Raw genomic sequence first — 17,886 nt, forward strand, 5'->3', positions numbered from 1 at the left:
TTGGAAAACTTGCAAAACTTACCGCACAAACCCCGTGGATGTGTTACAGAGCTAAACTTGAGAACCTTCACGACTGATTGCCCTGCAAACCTAGGAAAGAAAGCTTCCTATGATTTGTTTGCTTAATTTAACGCGAGACCTGTTTTTTCTATTGCTATTCCTAATTGTTTTGTGCATATCAGATTTTCTCTGAACTGTGTGACCGAAAACAGAAAAGAAAGGAAGTGGACCACAGAACGGACATGAGTCAGCATCCGTCCTCTGTGGGCCTGGAAGTTCAGATTCCCACGTTCCAGGCCACCTCGCTATCACAGGGGATCGACAGTTACATACGTAAATGATACGATTTGAACACAAGCTACTTGATAGCCGAGCAGTCACCCCTCTGCTCTTTGCATTGTGGGATGGTGTGTAAGATTTTGTCTGAAAAGGGTTTTGTTGTTTATGTTTCGAAGGTTAGAAAACCCTGGTTAAGGGGATCCAAACTAGAGCCCCCTGGTGCAGACACGTGTGCCCCCTCCTCATTCATTCTTCACTAACACTTGCTGGGCTTCTGCTACACGCCAAGCCCTGGATACAAAGCCAAGCCCAAGTGTCACTTGGCCAGGAGAAAGACCCAAAACAAACAAGCCTGTGAGGTGGAGATAAGTGCTATAAAGAGCAGTCGAGTAGGGTGGAGCTGCTGTATACAGGGGGTCAGGAAGTCCTCCCAGAGAGGGAGACTGCGGGTGAGAGGTAAGAAGAGAGGTAAGCAGCCCAGGCAGAGGACTGCACGTGCAAAGGCCCTGAGGCAGAAGGGGCGCGTGTGCTGGAAGGACAGCAAGTGGAGCGGGGCATGGAGCTGGAGAAGCAGCTGAGAGCAGGACCCCACAAGGCCTCCCTAGAGGAGGGCCCTGGCCCTGAGTGCGAAGGTGGTCGAGGGAGGGTTTTGAGCAGGGTCGTGTGGTCTGCCTTTCTGACCGCCGGCTAGAAGGGGCGGGAGGGGGCGCCCCCGAGAGGCTGCCATAGCCCTCCGAGAGATGGCGGGGCTCCCCCGAGACGGGGGTGGCGGTGCTGGTGAGAAGAGCGGGACTTAGCGTGTGTGTAAAGGTGGGACAGGCGTGTGACGGGAGGTCACATCTGCTGCAGGGCTTGTGCAGCCGCCCTCGCTGAGATGAGAGGCTGCAGGGGAGGCGCTGGGAGGGCAATGCAGGGCTGAGAGTGGAGGCCAGGGTGCACCTGGACCCGCTGAGTTCCGCAGACCTTGGCACCATCTGCAGCTGGCACCAGGCCACTGGTTGGCTGTGTGAGTATGGGGCTCAGACGGTAAGTGAGGACTGGAGAAGGCTGGCCACACACTGAGCCCCGGGCCTCCAGATGCAGGGCTGAGGTGAGGAGGGAGCGGGAAGGAGCAGCAGAGAGGTGGGAGGGCAGTGGGAGAAGGAAGGACACGCAGAGATCAAGACCGAGAATCCAGGATGGGATGGACGCGGTGAGTGGGCCTGGTCTGGGTCAAGGGTGGTTGGCTCCCTGGCGGCCCAGGCTTCTTTTTCCCTGTCCTCTCTCCCAACCACTGACCACAGGCATGACCACAAGCCACATGGTGATTATTGGGCAGATAGACCAGGATTGGTCACACGGTTGGTAAAGGCGGTCAAGGCTGGGATGTCGGGAGGGAGTCTAAGCTCACCTGCACACCTGCTTCCCTCTGCAGGAGGGGCTTAGCTTCTGAACACCCCGTCCGTCTGCTCAGGCTGCTGTAAGAGAACACCGCAGGCCAGGTAGCTTAAACCACAGACGGGCATCTATTAATATCTCTCACAGGCTGGACATCCAAGATCAGGGGCGGGCATGGTCAGTTTTTTGTGAAGACTCAATTCCTGGCTTGCAGATGGCCAGCCGCTTCTCGCCTGTGCTCACCTGGCCCTTCCTCTGTGCTGCATGTGGAGAGAAGGGGTCTCCACGGTCTCATCTCATAAGGTCACTGACCCCATCGTGAGGGCCCTACCCTCGTGACCCCATCAAACCCTGATGGCCTCCTGAAGGTACCTCCTAACGCCATCCCGTCGGGATTAGGACTTTGTGGGGTGGAGGGGGGGACACAGTTCAGGCCCTGCTGTTGTTCAGTCGCTAAGTCTTGTCTGACTCTGCGACCCCATGGACCGCAGCACGCTAGGCTTCCCTGTCCTTCACAATCTCCCGGAGTTTGCTCAAACTCACGTCCATTACGTCGATGATGCCATCCAGTTCAGGCCTTAGCAGACACTCCAAGTCCCCTGGAAGGACTGTGACCCTTCCCAGCCCCAGGTGTAATCCCACTGTCACTCCCAGCTCTTCCTCTAGGGCTCTTGTGTCCCCCGTCCAGGTGCTGAGGAGGGTGAGGGAACATCTCTGGGACCCTGGCTCTCTGGGGCAGCCAGTGGGCATATGTGCTGGCTTAGCCCAGCACTGGGAGGCTGACCTTGAAAACAACACCCCAGTGTCTCCAATCCTCAGCACGCAATTGGTTTAATGAAAAGTTCTTAGGAAAAGCATGCCTCGGTTACGAAATGCAGCCACAGCCTCACGCAGAAGCATTCAGACGAGGTGGTGGGCTGTGTCTGAGAACCGGCTTCCACGGGTTGCTGCTGCTGCTAAGTCACTTCAGTCGTGTCCGACTCTGTGCGACCCCATAGACATAGACAGTCCACCAGGCTTCCCCGTCCCTGGGATTCTCCAGGCAAGAACACTGGAGTGGGTTGCCATTTCCTTCTCCAATGCGTGAAAGTGAAAAGTGAAAGTGAAGTTGCTCAGTCGTGTCCGACTCTTCGCAACCCCATAGACTGCAGCCTACCAGGCTCCTCCGTCCTTGGGATTTTCTAGGCAAAAGTACTGGAGTGGGGTGCCATTGCCTTCTCCGTCCATGGGTTAGCCAGGCCCCACTTCCCCGCTTGAAGCCGGGTGCCCCCACCCCATACCCTCCTCAATGTGCCCCTCCTCCCGGCGGGAGAGGTGCCTGCTCTTGGGACACTGAGACCCACCTGGCATATTGTCTGTGCTGCCAGGCGGTCGGCAGGTACCAGAGGAAATTCTCAGGTTTGTGAGATGGATGCTGACTTCAAAGGGAGTAAAATGTCGAGAAGTTTTGCATCTTAGAGCTGATGAAGTGAGGTGTTGGTATTCCTGTTTACGGGGCTTCCCAGGTGGCGCTAGTGGTAAAGAACCCACCTGTCAACGCCAGGGAGGTAAGAGACATGGGTTTGATCCCTGGGTCGTGGAGATGCCGTGAAGGAGGGCATGGCCACCCACTCCAGTATTCTTGCCTGGAGAATCTCACGGACAGAGGAGCCTGGAGGACCACAGTCTATGGGGTCGCAGAGTCGGACACGACTGAAGTGACTTAGCACGCACGCACATTCTGTTCATGGAGGGGAAATCTGGGAAGTCGGAGGCCCAGAGCAGTGGTTGAGGACCCATGGAGTGTATGTGGCAGAGGCACCCTCCAACCCCGGTGCCTCCAACACCTGCGAGGGGCTCTTCTGATGCCCCTGACCGGGACACAGGCAGAACTCTCATCCCTCCACCCGAGTCTCCCCCATGGTAGTCGTCCCGGTCAGGCCGGCTGGTGTCCAGCTGGGTGGCTGTGAGCCCTGGAGGTCAGGGCTGACTGTTCCTTTTCCGAGCCCCCCCTCACGGGGCAGGTTCTGCACAAGGTTGGGGGACGAAGGGACAGGCGAACTCCACCTGCAGCCCGGCCCCGGAGTGGGTGCCGCCTCCACACGCCTCAGCTGGCATCTGGTTTCAGGCTCAGCTGGTTGAGGACACGAGCCGTTCTCCAGCAAATGTACAGGAGGATTATTCCTGAGTGCTTGCCACGTGCCAGGGACGAAGCCTGGCAGGGACAGGCCTCTGTGTTCTCACGATGACGCCGTGAAGAGGGCAGGGACTGTAGTCATGGAGGCGCGGGGGTGGGCGTCCCCGCCACACGCCCAGGGACAGATGGAGCTGGCCCCAGCATTGTTAAATGTCCACGTCGCCACCTGAATGGACACGGCCGAGGGGAAGCCCCTTAATCTGTCAGGTGAGCGGCAGGACAGGTTGGGGGGCCCAGGGAGCCCCCGAGGGAGGCTGGGGTGCCGGGTGCATGTATGATTCTGCTCTGCCCCTGAGCCTGCAGCCACGTGTTGCAAACACTTCTACTCCTCGCTGTGCTTGGCGGGCGTTAAGAGACGGGGCTGGGGGCAAGGGGGCCGCTGGGTGGGGCCCAAGGCAGAGGAGCAGGCTGGCAGTTGACAGCTGGAGTGGGGTGGGCGGCTAGGACATGGGATTGGGGACAGACGTGGGACTTGCAGACCCTCTGGGACCTCTTGCTGCAGGGGAGCCAGTGTTAAGATGCGGCTGGTCGAGCAGTCACAGGATGGCCTTGTCCCTCAGCTGCAGGCGAACCTGACCCGGTGGCCCCAGCTCCCTCGGAAGGCCAGCGTGCTCACCTCCCACCCTGAGGGCCAGGTGCCCCTGAACCATTTAACAGGACCTGTGTGCTCCTGCAGGCGTGTGGCCTGCCCCAGCTGGCTGCCATGGCCTTCGTCTGTATTTTATGATGTGGCTGTTAGGGCTGCACAGGGCCAGGCATCAGAAGTACTCGTAAAGCTCGTCTGGTGATTGGAATTTAAGGCGCTGGGGGTGAGGTCTTGGGCGTTTGACGCAGGAGGGGACGTCTGAGCGGGGAGGCTGATGGAGACAGATCATGGGAAAATTCCGTGCAGGGTTTAACTGAGAAATAATCATTTTCTATGAAAGATAATGACTTCTCTGGAGGCTGGTATCAAGATTTATTGGCCCAAGAGGCTACAGGGATTGGAGCCAAGGCGAGCACGGTGAGACCTTGAAGGGAGCAATCTTGAAATTGAAGTCTTGCTTCGGGTCAATATATCTGAATGCCACAGCCCTCAGCTCCACACACGTAACGTCAGCGGAGATTAAGCGTGTCCGACAGCTTTGGTGGACAGTCTTCCTCCTCTGGCCGGTCACTGGATAACCCCAAGCTCCCTAGATCCAGCCGTCATGGGAAGGAGAAGGCCAGGGTCTTCATACAAGTCCTCCTTGACCAGACTCCCTCCAAGGGTGAGGGGCCACAGGGCCACAAAGTGACTCCAGACACACGCGCCTGCTGGGCACCCAGGAGGCCCCGAGTCCAGCTGCGGGCATGGCCGTGTCTGGTGCTCAGCTACCAGCCCCCACCCGTAGCAGCCAGACCCAAGACTATTGAATCTGAGGCAAATCTGCCGGGTTTCGATGTGGGAGATTTATGACCGAACGTGATGTGTGTAAAATACATAATTCCTCTCACACGGCCTCGTAAATCCAAAAGGGTCAGCAATAGAGAAAAAAAAAATAAAAAATCACAGACTAATTTGTTCAGAAAACTAGGGGGAAATCAATAAGAAAGCTGTAGCTCAAAATTTGTTCTGAAATTGCGTACACGGAGAATGCACACGTTTTCCCCCCAGTGGACCCAAACCTCTCCTGTGCGCTCAGGCGGGCTTGGGGACATCGGGCGTCGCATCCACATGGATTGTTGTGACTGCTGCTCCCCGGGACCGTGATCCCGTCCTGCGTGAGCTGGTGTGTGATGCTGGCTGGGCCGGTGAGGCGGGCCCTCGGAGTGGCTGCCCCAGAGGCTGGAGCCTGGTGACGACGGTAGGCGGTTCCTGCCTTGGCCTGCAGGGCTCCCCAGGGTCTGAGAGGCAGCACTGGGGGCTTTGCCAGGCCAGCTTTGGAGACGCCACCCACTCTCATCGACAAGTGCTGGGAAGTCTGGGTCTCTCCCCCCGGGTCCTATAAATGCTAAGTGAATGAGCTCCCCGCACTGCAGTGAGGGCTGCAGGAGACGGGCTCCTGTCACTCTGACCTGACAGCCGACCTCCCAGGGTCTCATGGAGGTCATATCCTGGACCAGCACCAGGACGTCGACGTCCCTTAGGCCAACATGCCGCCAACTGCTTGATTCTGGACTCCCTGTCCAGCAGATATTTTCCAGTTTGAGAACTGGAAATGGCTGGGTGGATGCTCTAGTTGATGCAGGCAGACGATCGATAGGTGCTATAAATGACAGATGAGGGACAGACAATAAATAGACGACAGTAGACACGTGATGTGTGCGCTCAGTCACGCCGGACTCTCTGTGACCCCATGGACTGTAGCTTGGCAGGCTCCTCTGACCGTGGGATTTCTCAGGAGGAATGCTGGAGTGGGTTGCCACGTCCTTCTCCAGGGGATCTTCCAGGGGTTGAACCGGGGTCTCCCGCGTCTCCTGCAGTGGCTGGCAGATTCTTTACCACCTGGGAAGCCCATACGGATAACTGATGGCCGGTTTAGACGACAGACGGGGAGAGAGCCTGCTGTAGGACATGGAGAGTGACTTCTGAGAGATTGAGCACAGCGTAAGTGAGCCTTAAGTCAAGAAATCCTAACCACGTCACAAGTTTAGAAGCTGACGTGAAAGCTGGTTCCTTTTGTTTTAATTTTAGACCACGCTGTGTGACATGTGGGATCTTAGTCCCCCGACCAAGGATTGAACCCACACCCCCACCCAACCCCTCGTAGTGGAGGTGCAGAGCCCTAACCACTGGACCACCAGGGAAGTCCCTGCTTCCTTTTATGAAAGAGCTGATTGTTGGGCTCATTGAAAAGCTACTTCTCCTCCAAGTGCTCAGATGATAATTCAGGAGAGAAAGACTGACAATATTGAAATGAGACAGCCCCATGCGGACAGACAGGGACAGAGCAGGGGCGCTGAGAAGACACCGTGTTGGTTCCCAGTGAATTCCCTGGAGCACAAGCTCAGAGGCGCTCTCGCATTAGAACCAACAGACACACACACACACACACACACACGCGCGCGCACACGCACGATGCAGCCTTCTGCTCCTTCTGGGGAAGGTGGGGCGCGGGCCCTCACTGTGGCTGCAGAAAACACTCTGAAACTGGCGACAGGACGCGGGGGGCGGGCTGAACCTGCCTGTGCCCTGGCGACGGTGGTGCTTCCACAGGGCTCTGGGGGAGGAGGGGGCCCCAGGGACCCCTCAGAGCCCATCAGCAGCTCGTGGGGCGGCTGCTGCGGGGAGAGGTCAGTGCTGCAGTGGCCTGACCCTGAAGGTCAGCTGCCCTGGTCTCACCCTGAGGTGGCCCGAGGGCTCTCCCTGCCCAGTCTACTGAGACCCGTGTCCCTGCGGGCCTGCGCCCGGCTGTCTCACCCAGTCTCAGCCTCTCCCCACTTCCTTCCCACGGGAACCCCTCTTCATGCTTGACTCAGCATCAACTTCCTGGACGCCCGCCTGAGTCTGGTGCTGAGGGGGACAGGCGCTCTCATAAGGGGATGCCTGCGAGGCCATCCCTGCAGGCGCCCACACGCCGCCGCCTCTGGAACCCACCAGGGCCCTGCCGCGTCCAGGAGAGCCAGTTCGACAGCCAGCCTGGCAAGGGGCTCTCATTTCTTCTGGGAGGCGTCCTGCACACCCTCGGGGAGGCGGGGATCCACTCCAGCCCAGAGGCTGGGTGGAGGATCACCTGGCTGCAGGTGAAATCACCTTCTCCCCAAGCTGCCGCCTCCTCTAATCTGCACGAGGGGACGCACACTGACCTCCCAGCCTGGAGTCGCCAGCTGGATGTCATGGAGGCGCCGGGTTTACCCTTCAGAAATCAGAGGCAGGCAAACATCCCTGCCGAAGGTTTCCCAACGAGGCAAGTCCGAGAGGGCGTGTCAGCGCAGACGCAACCCCCAGCCTCAGCATCTGGCCTCCCCAACCCCACAAAGCTGCACTCTCCTCTAGACCTCTCCTGAGGCCCCTGGCACGCCCACACACACACACACACACACGCTCACGCACAGCCACGTGGCGACGTGTCCGGGGCCTTGCTGTGTCTAGGAGGCCTCGTTCGACAGCCAGCCAGGCAGGGGGCTCTCACAGACAGCGTCTGTGTCCCCACAGCCCCCCACCACCGCCCCGTCTTCTCAGAAGTCCAGGCTTTCCCACGACCGCCCAGTGGCCACCGTGTGAGCCTGTGTGACCCGGCCGGCCCCCGCGGGCCCCTCTGTCACCAGGCTGCCTGCTGGGGCTGCCTCCGAGAGCACGGCCAGGGTGTCCCTCAGGATCCTGCTGCTGAGCTGGGCGGACAGCAGGTCCACCACCTCAGCTCTCTCCACGCCCTGGAGGGCAGTGCGCGGTCCTGAGCCCAGAGCCGGAGCAGGGTCCCCCTGCCCGGAGCCAGGCAGCCCTGGGTCCCCAGCCGCCAGACTCCCCACAGATGCACAGGCCACTTTGGACAGGGTCAGGGGTTGTGCTGACAGCACTGGGAGCTGCCCCAGGGCATCCCCTGCTCCCCCACACCAGGGAGACCCCAAGCTGACCGGTTCAGACAAGTGGCTGTCCGTGGCCTGGTCCCTCCCAACAGAACCTGATTCACCCAATTCTCCCCCAAGGCTTCTGCCCTGTCCCACCACCCCAAGGCAGAGCCCAGCCTCCTCCTGGGGCCCCAGGGACGGTGATTCAGACAGACTCTCCCCAGACAGGGAGGACCACTCTCCCATAATGAGGGAGGCAACTTCCCCTGGGGAGTCCAGCAAGCCCCCAGGACACATGGCATCTTCGGGCGGGGTGGGGAAGTCTTCTGAGTGGGGGCTGGCAGGGTCGGCCTCCCCGTCCGCTGGGAGGATGGGAGGCAGAGGAGGGAGGCGAGAGTCCCTCTGGGTGGAGGATGGGAGGTCGAAGCTGCCGTAGGACAGCGCCTCGTCCACCGGGGACAGGATCTCAGGCAAGACACCGCCGGCCAGAGAAGTGCAGGCTTCCTCCAGGACAGGGGGCGCTCTGCTCCCCCCGCGCCCAGGGGCCCGGCTCTCAGCTGTCTGGGCTGCCTGCCCACCCAGGTTCCCAGGAGGAGCCCCTGGCATCAAGAGGACCTCAGGCTCAGAGGAGGTCTGTAGAGGTTTCCCATCAGTGGAAGGACTCGGGTGAGTGCCCCAGGGCCCCTCTGGGCAGCCACCTGAGGCCTGCGGAGGCCCCGTCTCTCCTCTTTTGCGAAACTCAGAGGCCGAGGTCCCGGAGGGGAAGGAAAGGGTCAGGTGGAAATCACCCGAGGAAGAGGTTTGGGATGGGAGCCTCGCTCCTGCAGCTTCCCGGGACCTCCGCTGGGCTTTTCCTGTGTCTGATCCACTGGTCGGGCTCCCACTGGTTCCAGAATCTTCCCGCCCCTCCCCTGGGCCCAGGAAGGCAGGCAGGGCAAGGGGCACCCCAGCCTGTTCCAAGTGGGATGTGCGTCCTGCGGGCGAGCAGTGCTCTGGGGCTGGCCCGGCACCAGCGCCAGGGTCCCGCGGGCTCTCTTGGCCCCAGACCTCGCTGGACAGCTCGGACTGCTCCGACCTCAACCACAGAGACTGGGTAACGGGGAGACCTCCTGCCGGAGCCAGGCCACCTGCCCCAGTGCTAGAGCCGTGCCCGGAAAGGGCCTCGGTACCCTCCAGCCCCTCCCAGGTCTCCGGCCCTCCGCCCTGGTGGAACCCCCAGGAGTCTGGAGCAGGGAGCCCCCCAGCCCAGCTGAGGTCTGTGTCCACAGTGTCCCCGGCTTCCCCATCCGAGAGGGAGGTGGGGCTCTCGGAAAGCTGGACCAGGATGGCGGATGCTTTCTGAAACTCCTGGAGAGAAGGGCAGGACGGGAGGCTCCCCGAGGAGGCGGCTGTGGACGGTGGAGAAGACGGCCCTGAGCAGGCGCTGGGGGTGGACTCAGGCTCGGAGCCCAGGTCCCACAGAGCCACGAGCTGGGCCGGGGGGCCGCCCTCGTGCGGGGCTGGGGGTGCCGCCATCTCAGCTGCTGCAGAGAAAGGAGAGTTTAGGGACAATGTCACCACCTTTACGCTGAGGACGTTCCACCAACCCTGGGAAGGATACAACCCACATCCCACGGCCCCCAAGCTGAAGGATCAAAAGCAGAAGACCCTAGGCAGAGACAGAATGCCCAGGCGGTGGGGAGGGCAGGGGCTGTGGGAGTGGGCTGGCTCTGACTGGAAAACTGGTCCATTACCTGGGCCTCACGCAAGGGGGGGGCCCTTGAAGGGGTGGGAGCATCACCTGGAGACATGGTCGGCGGGGCAGCTTCTGGGCAGGAAAAAGGGGCGTGGGGGTTCTCCTGCTGACAGGTCTCTACCCTGCAAACAGCGTGAAGTCTTAGGGTGCCCCCAGAGGGAGCCCCATCTTCCAACCTCCCCCCTCAGGCCCAGAGTCTCCGCAGGGGGCCTTCAGCCACCGTGGATGCTTAAAACACCTTCCTGCCAGCTGTCTGTCCCCCAGGGGAAGAGGCCAGCACTCCCCCAGCAAGGTCTGTCTTGAGGGGCTTCTGGCCTCAGTGCCCCCTGGATCAGGCAGCTGGGAGTCACCATCGGAGAGACCCAGAGGCAGCACTGCCTCGAGGAACCCCCACAGCTGCCCCACCCTGTATCCTGGGCCGACATACCAGGGGGTGTCTTTGTTTCCTAAGATGGGGGTCAGACTCAAGAGGGCATGTGGGTGGGCTGGGGCGCATGGAGGCCCCCGCCCAGCATGAAGGGCACCAGGAGCAGGTGAATGTCTCCCAGCAAGAGGGCAGGATGCTCTGGCCAAACTGTCTCCAGGCCCCAGGGTGCCCCCCCAGCCCGAGCCGCCCTCCAGGACCCCACACCTCTGCTCTCCTGAGCAGCTCTGAGCAGCCTCCATCGCTGCAGGCCCCTCCACAGAGCTGCTGGCAAAGTCCAGCCCTGGTTCTGGCCCTGCTGGACGCCCGCCGCCTTCAGCCACCTGCTGGAAACAGTTTGGAGAAACGCCACGGTCAGGGTGGGGCCGCCTCTGCTCGATCTCAGGCTGTGTCCCTCAGCTGTGGACAGAGCCCCTGTGTTCTTGTGACCACAGTAAGGAACAAAGGCCATCCCCCGAAGAGGGCCACGAAGACCCACCCATCAGATATCCCTCCTCCCAGTGGGCTCTGAAGACCTGTCAGCAGACGAGATATCCCCGAGAAAGCTCAGAGGTCCCACCCATCAACAGCTTGTGTCCGATGGACGAGGGGTCCCCGCACCAAAGCCACGCAGGAGGGCCCCCGCCCAGCCCGCAGACAGCACAGGGCCAGGCCCAGACTCACATGGGCTTCCTGGGGGCTGTGGGGAGGCCCTGCACTCAGGGAGGGTTGACTCTGGCCTTGGAAGCTTGATGTTAGGCTTCCCGTCAGAGCCTGGGCCTTTTCCTCTGTTGGCCGGGGGCTGGGGCTGGTCTGGGGGTCTCCTAGGGAGCACAGAGACCATCAGCATTACGGGCATAGAAGGCAGAGGACACAGCGGGCACAGGGTCCCAGAACGCCGAAGCCCCGTGCAAACAGCCTTAGCGTCCCAAACAGCCACCACACCTGCTTGTGTTCGGTTAGAGTGAGAACAGAAAAATACATGGTTAGCTACTCCTAAAATTACCCTCTTGTTGGATAGTTACGGATGTGAAGACTCAGAAAGAACTTTAGAGACAGCGTTTACAATGTAGATTTTAAAGCCCTCTTTATGGTGGTTTTGGGTGGAGCTTGCAGACTGTCTGCCCAGCTGCTCTTTTCCTCATCCACTCTTTGGGGGCTGGGCCGGCGGAGGGAGAGAGGAGGTGTGGGATGTGTCAAGGTCACCACCGCACAGCTGCAAGGTCAGCAAAGTGGGGACGGGGTGCTGCAGTGGCGTCTCTGCCAAGAAGTCCCAGGGAATTACCATCTTCCTACATGTTCACTCCACGCTGGGACCCGGCAGGGACAGCAAGGCCCGGGGATCCATGGCGGTCCCAAAGCCACAGGCCCGAGGGGACCAGAGCTCTTTGGCTGAAGCTTAGATGTGTGGAAGCTCCACCGACGGGAACGCCTCCCTTTTGTCCGTGGCTGATGTTGAAGGCCAAGCTTGTTGCTGCTGTTTAGTTGCTTGGTCATGTTTGACTCTCTGCGACCCCATGGACTGGAGCCCGCCAGGCTCCTCTGCCCATGGGATTTCCCAGGCAAGAACACTGGAGTGGGTTGCCATTTCCTTCTCCAGGGGATCTTCCCGACCCAGGGATTAAACTCGCGTCTCCTCTTGGCAGGTGGATTCTTCACCACTGAGCCTCCGGGAAGCCACAAGGGCAAGGTGCTGTGTGGGTTGAGCTGAAGGACTGTGATGGGGCATCACCCAGGGAGCCCGGGCAGACTCAGTGCCAGGTCAGCAGAGTCAGCGCCAGCCCTGGACCCCCGCCACGAGCTCTCCAGGCAGTCCAATGCCCCAGAGTGGTTCCATCCCCCTTCCATCCGCCCTGATCTGTCCTGAGGACGCTCTCCCAGGCCAGACCACAGGGAGCCCCCTACACACTGGCTGGTCTAAACAACATCTGCTGCTCCCGAGGGTGGCTATTGAGAGGGGCTTCTGAGCCTGAGGCATGGACTCAGGCCTGAAAGGAGAGTTCCGAGGTGGCACCCAGGCATTGAGACAAGGCAGGGCCCCAGGGCACCCCCCTCTGGGCTGTCCAGCCTGCTGTCCCCAACACACCATTGGGGCTCCCCAGAGCCATGAATGAGTCTGCTCCACCCTGGAAATTGGTGCGTGCAAAAAGCTCTCTTTAGCTAAGAAGACACTTCCGGCACGCCGGTTCCCACGTCACTAAAGGTCTGTACCAGATAAACCAAGTTGGGACTACAAGCAGAGCCGGCTAGAGCTTCCCCTTTCAGCAGGAAAGGGGCCATGCCGCCCCAAGAAGCGTAGAGCGGGGGTGTCTCCCACCTGTGCCAGGCTTCGAGTGGTCTCCCCCAGGCCTCCCTGTCCTTGTCTGGGGGCTGGCACCGCCTTGTGGGGGACACACCGAGTTGGGGGTGCTTCTGGCAAGTCTCACGCAAGGGAGGACTTACCCGGAGGCGGCTCCTTCACCGGCAGGAACCAGATCTGAGCAGCAGGGAGGCTCCCCTCCATGTCGCCCGCCTGTGTCTACACGGGGGGACAGGAGACAGCCATTCTGCAGGAGCCACCTGCAGGGAGGGCGCTGAGGACCACCCATCAGGACAGGAACTGAGCCCGGGGCCCCACCAAGATCAGGTGCAGGTGGGAAGAACAGGGGCGGTCCCCCCAAGTGGGCAAAGAGGTGAAAGGGCTTTCTGGGGGGTTGCATACAGGAAAGGCTGGGCCTGGTGGCCGTCCTGTGTCCAGGGAGGTCGCCTGCAGAAGGCCCGGCAGAGGGACACCAGGCTGCCCCCTTGGCTCTAAAAGACATACAAACCCATACACTGTGGCTTCCACCGGCCTCAGGCAGGGCCCTCCAGAGCTAGGGGAGCCCAAGAACCTGAGGAGAGCCCTCAGCGCTTGAGGGAACCCCCAAGAACTTGGAGAGAGCCCTCAGTACTCAAGGGGAGTCCCCAGAACCTGGGGAGAGCCCTCAGTACTCAAGAGGAGCCCCAAGAACTTAGGGAGAGCCCTCAGTACTCAAGGGGAGTCCCCAGAACCTGGGGAGAGCCCTCAGTACTCAAGAGGAGCCCCAAAAACTTAGGGAGAGCCCTCAGTACTCAAGGGGAGTCCCCAGAACCTGGGGAGAGCCCTCAGTACTCAAGGGGAACCTCCAGAACCTAGGGAGAGCCCTCAGTACTTGAGGAGACCCCCAAGAACTTGGGGAGAGCTCTCAGTACTCAAGGGGACCCCCAAGAACCTGGGGAGAGCTCTCAGTGCTCGAGGGGACCTCCAAGAACTTGGGGAGAGCCATCAGTACTTGAGGGGAGCCCCAGAACCTGTAGAGAACCCTCCAGAGTGTGGGGGAGCCCCCAGACCTGCAGAGCAAGCAGAGCTGGTCTCCGAGGAAGGGTCTCACAGACGCTCCAGTCCTCCTGCCCCTCCGTCTTCAGAGACCAGTCCCACAAACGCCCAGGCCCCACTGTTCCCCTGGGGCCCCAGTGCCACGCTCCTAGCCCCTCCTCGCCTTCTTCTCCTTCACTTGTCCAGCATGTCTGTTTGCACAGGCCCCTCAGCACTCCCCGTGCTTCCCAGACGGAGTTCCAGGGCACCCTGGGGTTCCGAGACATTCTCCAGGGTGACCCTGGGGGGCCGGAGGAGCTCAGTGAGCAGGGCCTCGGAGCCCCCCTGCATTCGCCCTCCACCCCCTCACCCCTTCTTGTCTGCTTATAGAACCTCCTCTGCATTAGCATCGCTGCCTGGAGAGTGCAGAGAAATCAGCAAGCAGGGCTTTTTAGGGGATGGGGTGGAGGGCAGGCTGTCCCTTTAAGAGGCAGGTCCAAGTCTTAACTCTCAGCGCCTGCAAACCCTTATGTGAAACTAGGGTCTTTGCAGATGCAGACAGGCCACAGCGAAGGAGGCCTGGAGGCCCCCGAAACTGGAAAAGATGGGGGATTTCAGGCTTGTGGCTTCCAGAACTGAGAGACAGGAAGTTTCTGTCCTTTTAAGCCACTGATGTTGGGTAATTTGTCAGGCCACAGGCCCCTCGCTGCACAGAGGGGCTGGGGAGGAGCCGGTTGGGGCACCCTGCCAGGCGGGGGGGCCACACCAGCTGCTCTAGGGGCTCCCCAGGGTGTCTGTGGGCTGGGGGCGGGGTACAGCACGGGAGATGGGGACAGTCTGGGGGCGCGTCCAGCTCCCTGTCTGCACAGGTCCCCTGCCTGGAGGCCTGAGTGATCCAAGAGCCTGCCCAGCCCTGAGCCCAGGGCCGGCCTGGAGGAGCCTTCCTCACACCCTTGGTGGAGGCAGCATCACAAACATCTAGACTCAGCCGGGCAGCGTGTCCTGGGGTGTCCTCGGGCAGGTCTGAGGTCCTGGGGACCAGCCTGGCGACTGTCCGTAGCCCGGCTGGCTGCTCTGAGTCGTCGCGTCATCAGGAGGAGGAGCGGCCAGTCTGCGCGGCCTCTCCCACCCCGGCCAGCCCCCGCCATCTGGAAGGGCAGCCCTCCTGAGTGCCCAGACTCAGGGACAGGGAGGCCGGGTCGCCCCCAGCACACAGCTCCAGCCAGGCCCAGCAGGACACACGTGTGTCTGACCCTGAGCCGGCCGCAAGCCCGAAGCGGGCATGAGTTGCCAGGGCCCCTGAGGGGGTGGCGTCTGTCCTCAGCTGCCACCACTGCCACCCCACCCGGTTACCTTGGCTCGTGTGGCCGTGGCTCTCCGGGGGTTGGCCTCTGGCATCAGGTCGGCCGGCCACTGCAGGTGCATCCTTGTCCCACGCCAGCGTCGGAGGACACGGGTGACCATCCGCAGCCGAAGCTGCTGGAGGGGGTGTCCCATCCTGCGGCTCGCTGAGCAGGCTGCAAGGCAGTGCAGGGTGGGGTGACTGCTCACCCGGCTGCCCTCCACTCCCAGGGGGCCAGCCCTGACCAGAACATTCCACCAGTGCAACACCACCTCACATCCAGGGACAGCTGCGTGCAGTGGCCAAGCGGTCAGCACCGGGTGAAGGAAGACAGGCCCTGGCCCCTCCCTGCCCGGCAGCTTCTCGAGCAGGACCTGCACCCCTAAACAGGGCCACTGCTGGGGGTGGTGGGGGACATGCGGGGAGGGAGACTCTGTCTATGCCCCTGTTCCCGCAGGACGTCTGTGTGGAGCCCGACCCCCCAGCCTGAGGGCAGCACTCAACGTGCCTGGGTCCCACCTGAGCTCCGGGCACACGGACGGCAGGAAAAGCACCCCCATCGCAGCCCCAAGGCAGGGGGCTGGGAACAGGACTGCCAGGCTTCCCGGTCCCGTCTGGGTTTGAGGTCATGCCCACGGGGAACCTCGCTCTAGAACATTCCCCCGCTCTCAGGGGCAGCAGGGAGTTCCTTCTGTTCCCTTTCTTCCCAGGCACTCGCTGCGACTGGGCACTGCTGGGAGCCGGCATATTGCATATTGAGTGCAGCACTTTCCACAGCATCATCTTTCAGGATCTGGAATAGCTCAACTGGAATTCTATCACTGCCAGTAGCCAGCGTGAGGAACTCCGCCCATGACAAAGGTCCTGAGGAAGGAGGCTCGGCATACGCAAAGGCGGGATCGAGCCTTAGGAGTCCCCCATCTACCCCCAAAACCAGAGTCTGCCTACTTTCTGCTTTGTGCTTTCACCTACACCTCTGACTTTACGGGGGGCTGTCCCCCACTACCTCTCTGAAAAAAGTTAGCTTACAGCTCCAGTTAATAATTCCTGGGTGTGACAGTGTTTAACCTACAAACTCCTTTGGAAGTCCTCTAGCCTGCCTGAATAGGTTTTTCTGGCCACATGTGATTGTTCAGAGCCTCCCAACTGTGAGAGGCAGGAGATGTTCTAAACTGTCTAAACACAGATTCTTTTGAGTAGTTAAAAGATTGATTAGAAATTGTATTGGTGAAGGGATTTTCACTTGTTGGGCCAATGTTTGCTGCTAAGTTTCCATATCCCTTACTTGCTGTGTCCCTGGCAGTGTATTGATTAATATAATTGGTGTAAGTAGTAGCTTTAATGTTTGTAACCTGTTAATTCTTTTTCTTGTTATAGCCCACCACACCTTGGCTCTGTAGGAATGCAACTTTATCTAATGCTTTTGGAGGGTGGCTCCTGACCAATCACCTTTAGAGAAAAATAAGTTTTTTGAAGAAAGGGTCTTAAAATGTTAATAGGCCTCCGGGCCAGAAGATGATGCAAATCACCTAAGCTTTTGCATATGATAAGTTTGCAGGAAGAAAGCCTGGCTTGCTGCCTGACTCTACCCCTTCCCCCATTATCCTCTATGCATAACTTAAGGTATAAAAACTACTTTGGAAAATAAAGTGCGGGGCCTTGTTCACCGAAACTTGGTCTCACCATGTCGTTCTTTCTCTTACCTTCTGGCTGAATTATTCAGCCTCTTTTCTCCACTGAATTTCCTCACTGAGCTATCCTTATTTCAGCCTCTTTTCTTCACTGAATTTTACTGAGCTATCCTCATTCTATTACTCTTTATATCCTTAATTAACATTTAATTAAGCAATTGTTTCCTGATCTTCACCTACACCGTCTCTCCTTCGAATACCCTGGATCAGCTGGGGCTGGTCCCCGGCAGGGCACAGCTTGCTGCTCCCCCAGGGCGGCCCTGAGCATCCCCCTCCCCTGGATTGACACCCATTGGGGGGGTGTGGGCTGGGGAGCGGGGTCAGAGGGCTGTCTTAGCCGAGAAACCGGGTCTCGGGCTTTTGAAGCAGGAGACATCTCGGGGGGCTGGAGCTCTGACCTGCGGGGCAGGAAGTAGCAGGCACCTGTCTGCACCCGTGTGTCCAGATGCAGGGCCCGGCCCACCCTGGAGCAAGGATGCAAAGGACGGGGAGGGGCTGTGCCCGGCCCAGAACCTGGCCGAACTGGCCAGAATGGGAGGCCCCGCCCCCTGCCTCCCTAAAGACATCCCGTCCCTCCCAGCCCTCCCCAGTACACATGGGTCTCAGCCCGGAGCCCCCAGCCAGGGCATCGAGGGCCCCCACAGGCCCTGGATCAGGGATGCGCCCTGGCCCTGAGCAGCTCAGCGCTCTGCTGAGCTTCTCTTGAGGGAACGAAAGTACGAAGCGGTCCCTCCACATGGCGGGACCTCCCAGGGAGGTTCCAGGCCTCTGAAGCCTCTCTCGCAGACACACAGCTCTTCTCTGGTTTCTGACTTGCATCACTGGTGTGATGAGGAGCCACGTGCCCCGCAAGGACTCGATTCCAGGACACACCCCCCACCCTCGGAGTGAGCAGCCAGCCCCAGCTCCATAAACAAATTCCTGGTACCAAGAGGGTCCGGTCAGCCAGGAGGCCTGTCAGAGGTTCCTGGGCTGGGCGATCAAGAGTCAGGTGAACCATAGATCAGCACGTGAAAAGCGCTGTCAGAGGGCCCAGAGTTGAGCTCGGGCCCGGGGCCGAGTGTGCGATGACCCCCTTTCCTGGGAGAGGCATGAAAATG

At 60.1% G+C, this 17,886-nt stretch overlaps 1 protein-coding gene across 13 annotated transcripts in view; it reads right to left on the reverse strand.

Annotated features, from left to right (window-relative positions):
- Positions 1 to 4,770: 4,770 nt before the first annotated feature.
- CCDC187 (coiled-coil domain containing 187) overlaps positions 4,771 to 17,886 on the reverse strand; it is a 55,652-nt gene continuing 42,536 nt past the window's right edge. For 8 of the 13 annotated variants that reach the window (XM_070799568.1, XM_070799562.1, XM_070799566.1 and 5 more), the window contains 7 exons: positions 15,107 to 15,270; positions 13,142 to 13,230; positions 12,883 to 12,958; positions 11,125 to 11,264; positions 10,669 to 10,787; positions 10,083 to 10,159; positions 4,772 to 9,825 (listed from right to left, as the gene is read on the reverse strand). In XM_070799568.1, the coding sequence (XP_070655669.1) occupies positions 7,973 to 9,825; positions 10,083 to 10,159; positions 10,669 to 10,787; positions 11,125 to 11,264; positions 12,883 to 12,958; positions 13,142 to 13,230; positions 15,107 to 15,270 (2,518 nt within the window). In that variant the 3' untranslated portion in view covers positions 4,772 to 7,972. Of the gene's footprint in view, positions 9,826 to 10,082; positions 10,160 to 10,668; positions 10,788 to 11,124; positions 11,265 to 11,510; positions 11,657 to 12,882; positions 13,231 to 15,106; positions 15,271 to 17,886 lie in introns of those variants that run through there. The other 5 variants (XM_070799563.1, XM_070799559.1, XM_070799567.1 and 2 more) reach the window with 5 other exon arrangements.

This window comes from Bos indicus, chromosome 11 (assembly GCF_029378745.1).
Source record: "Bos indicus isolate NIAB-ARS_2022 breed Sahiwal x Tharparkar chromosome 11, NIAB-ARS_B.indTharparkar_mat_pri_1.0, whole genome shotgun sequence".
Taxonomy (NCBI): domain Eukaryota; kingdom Metazoa; phylum Chordata; class Mammalia; order Artiodactyla; family Bovidae; genus Bos; species Bos indicus.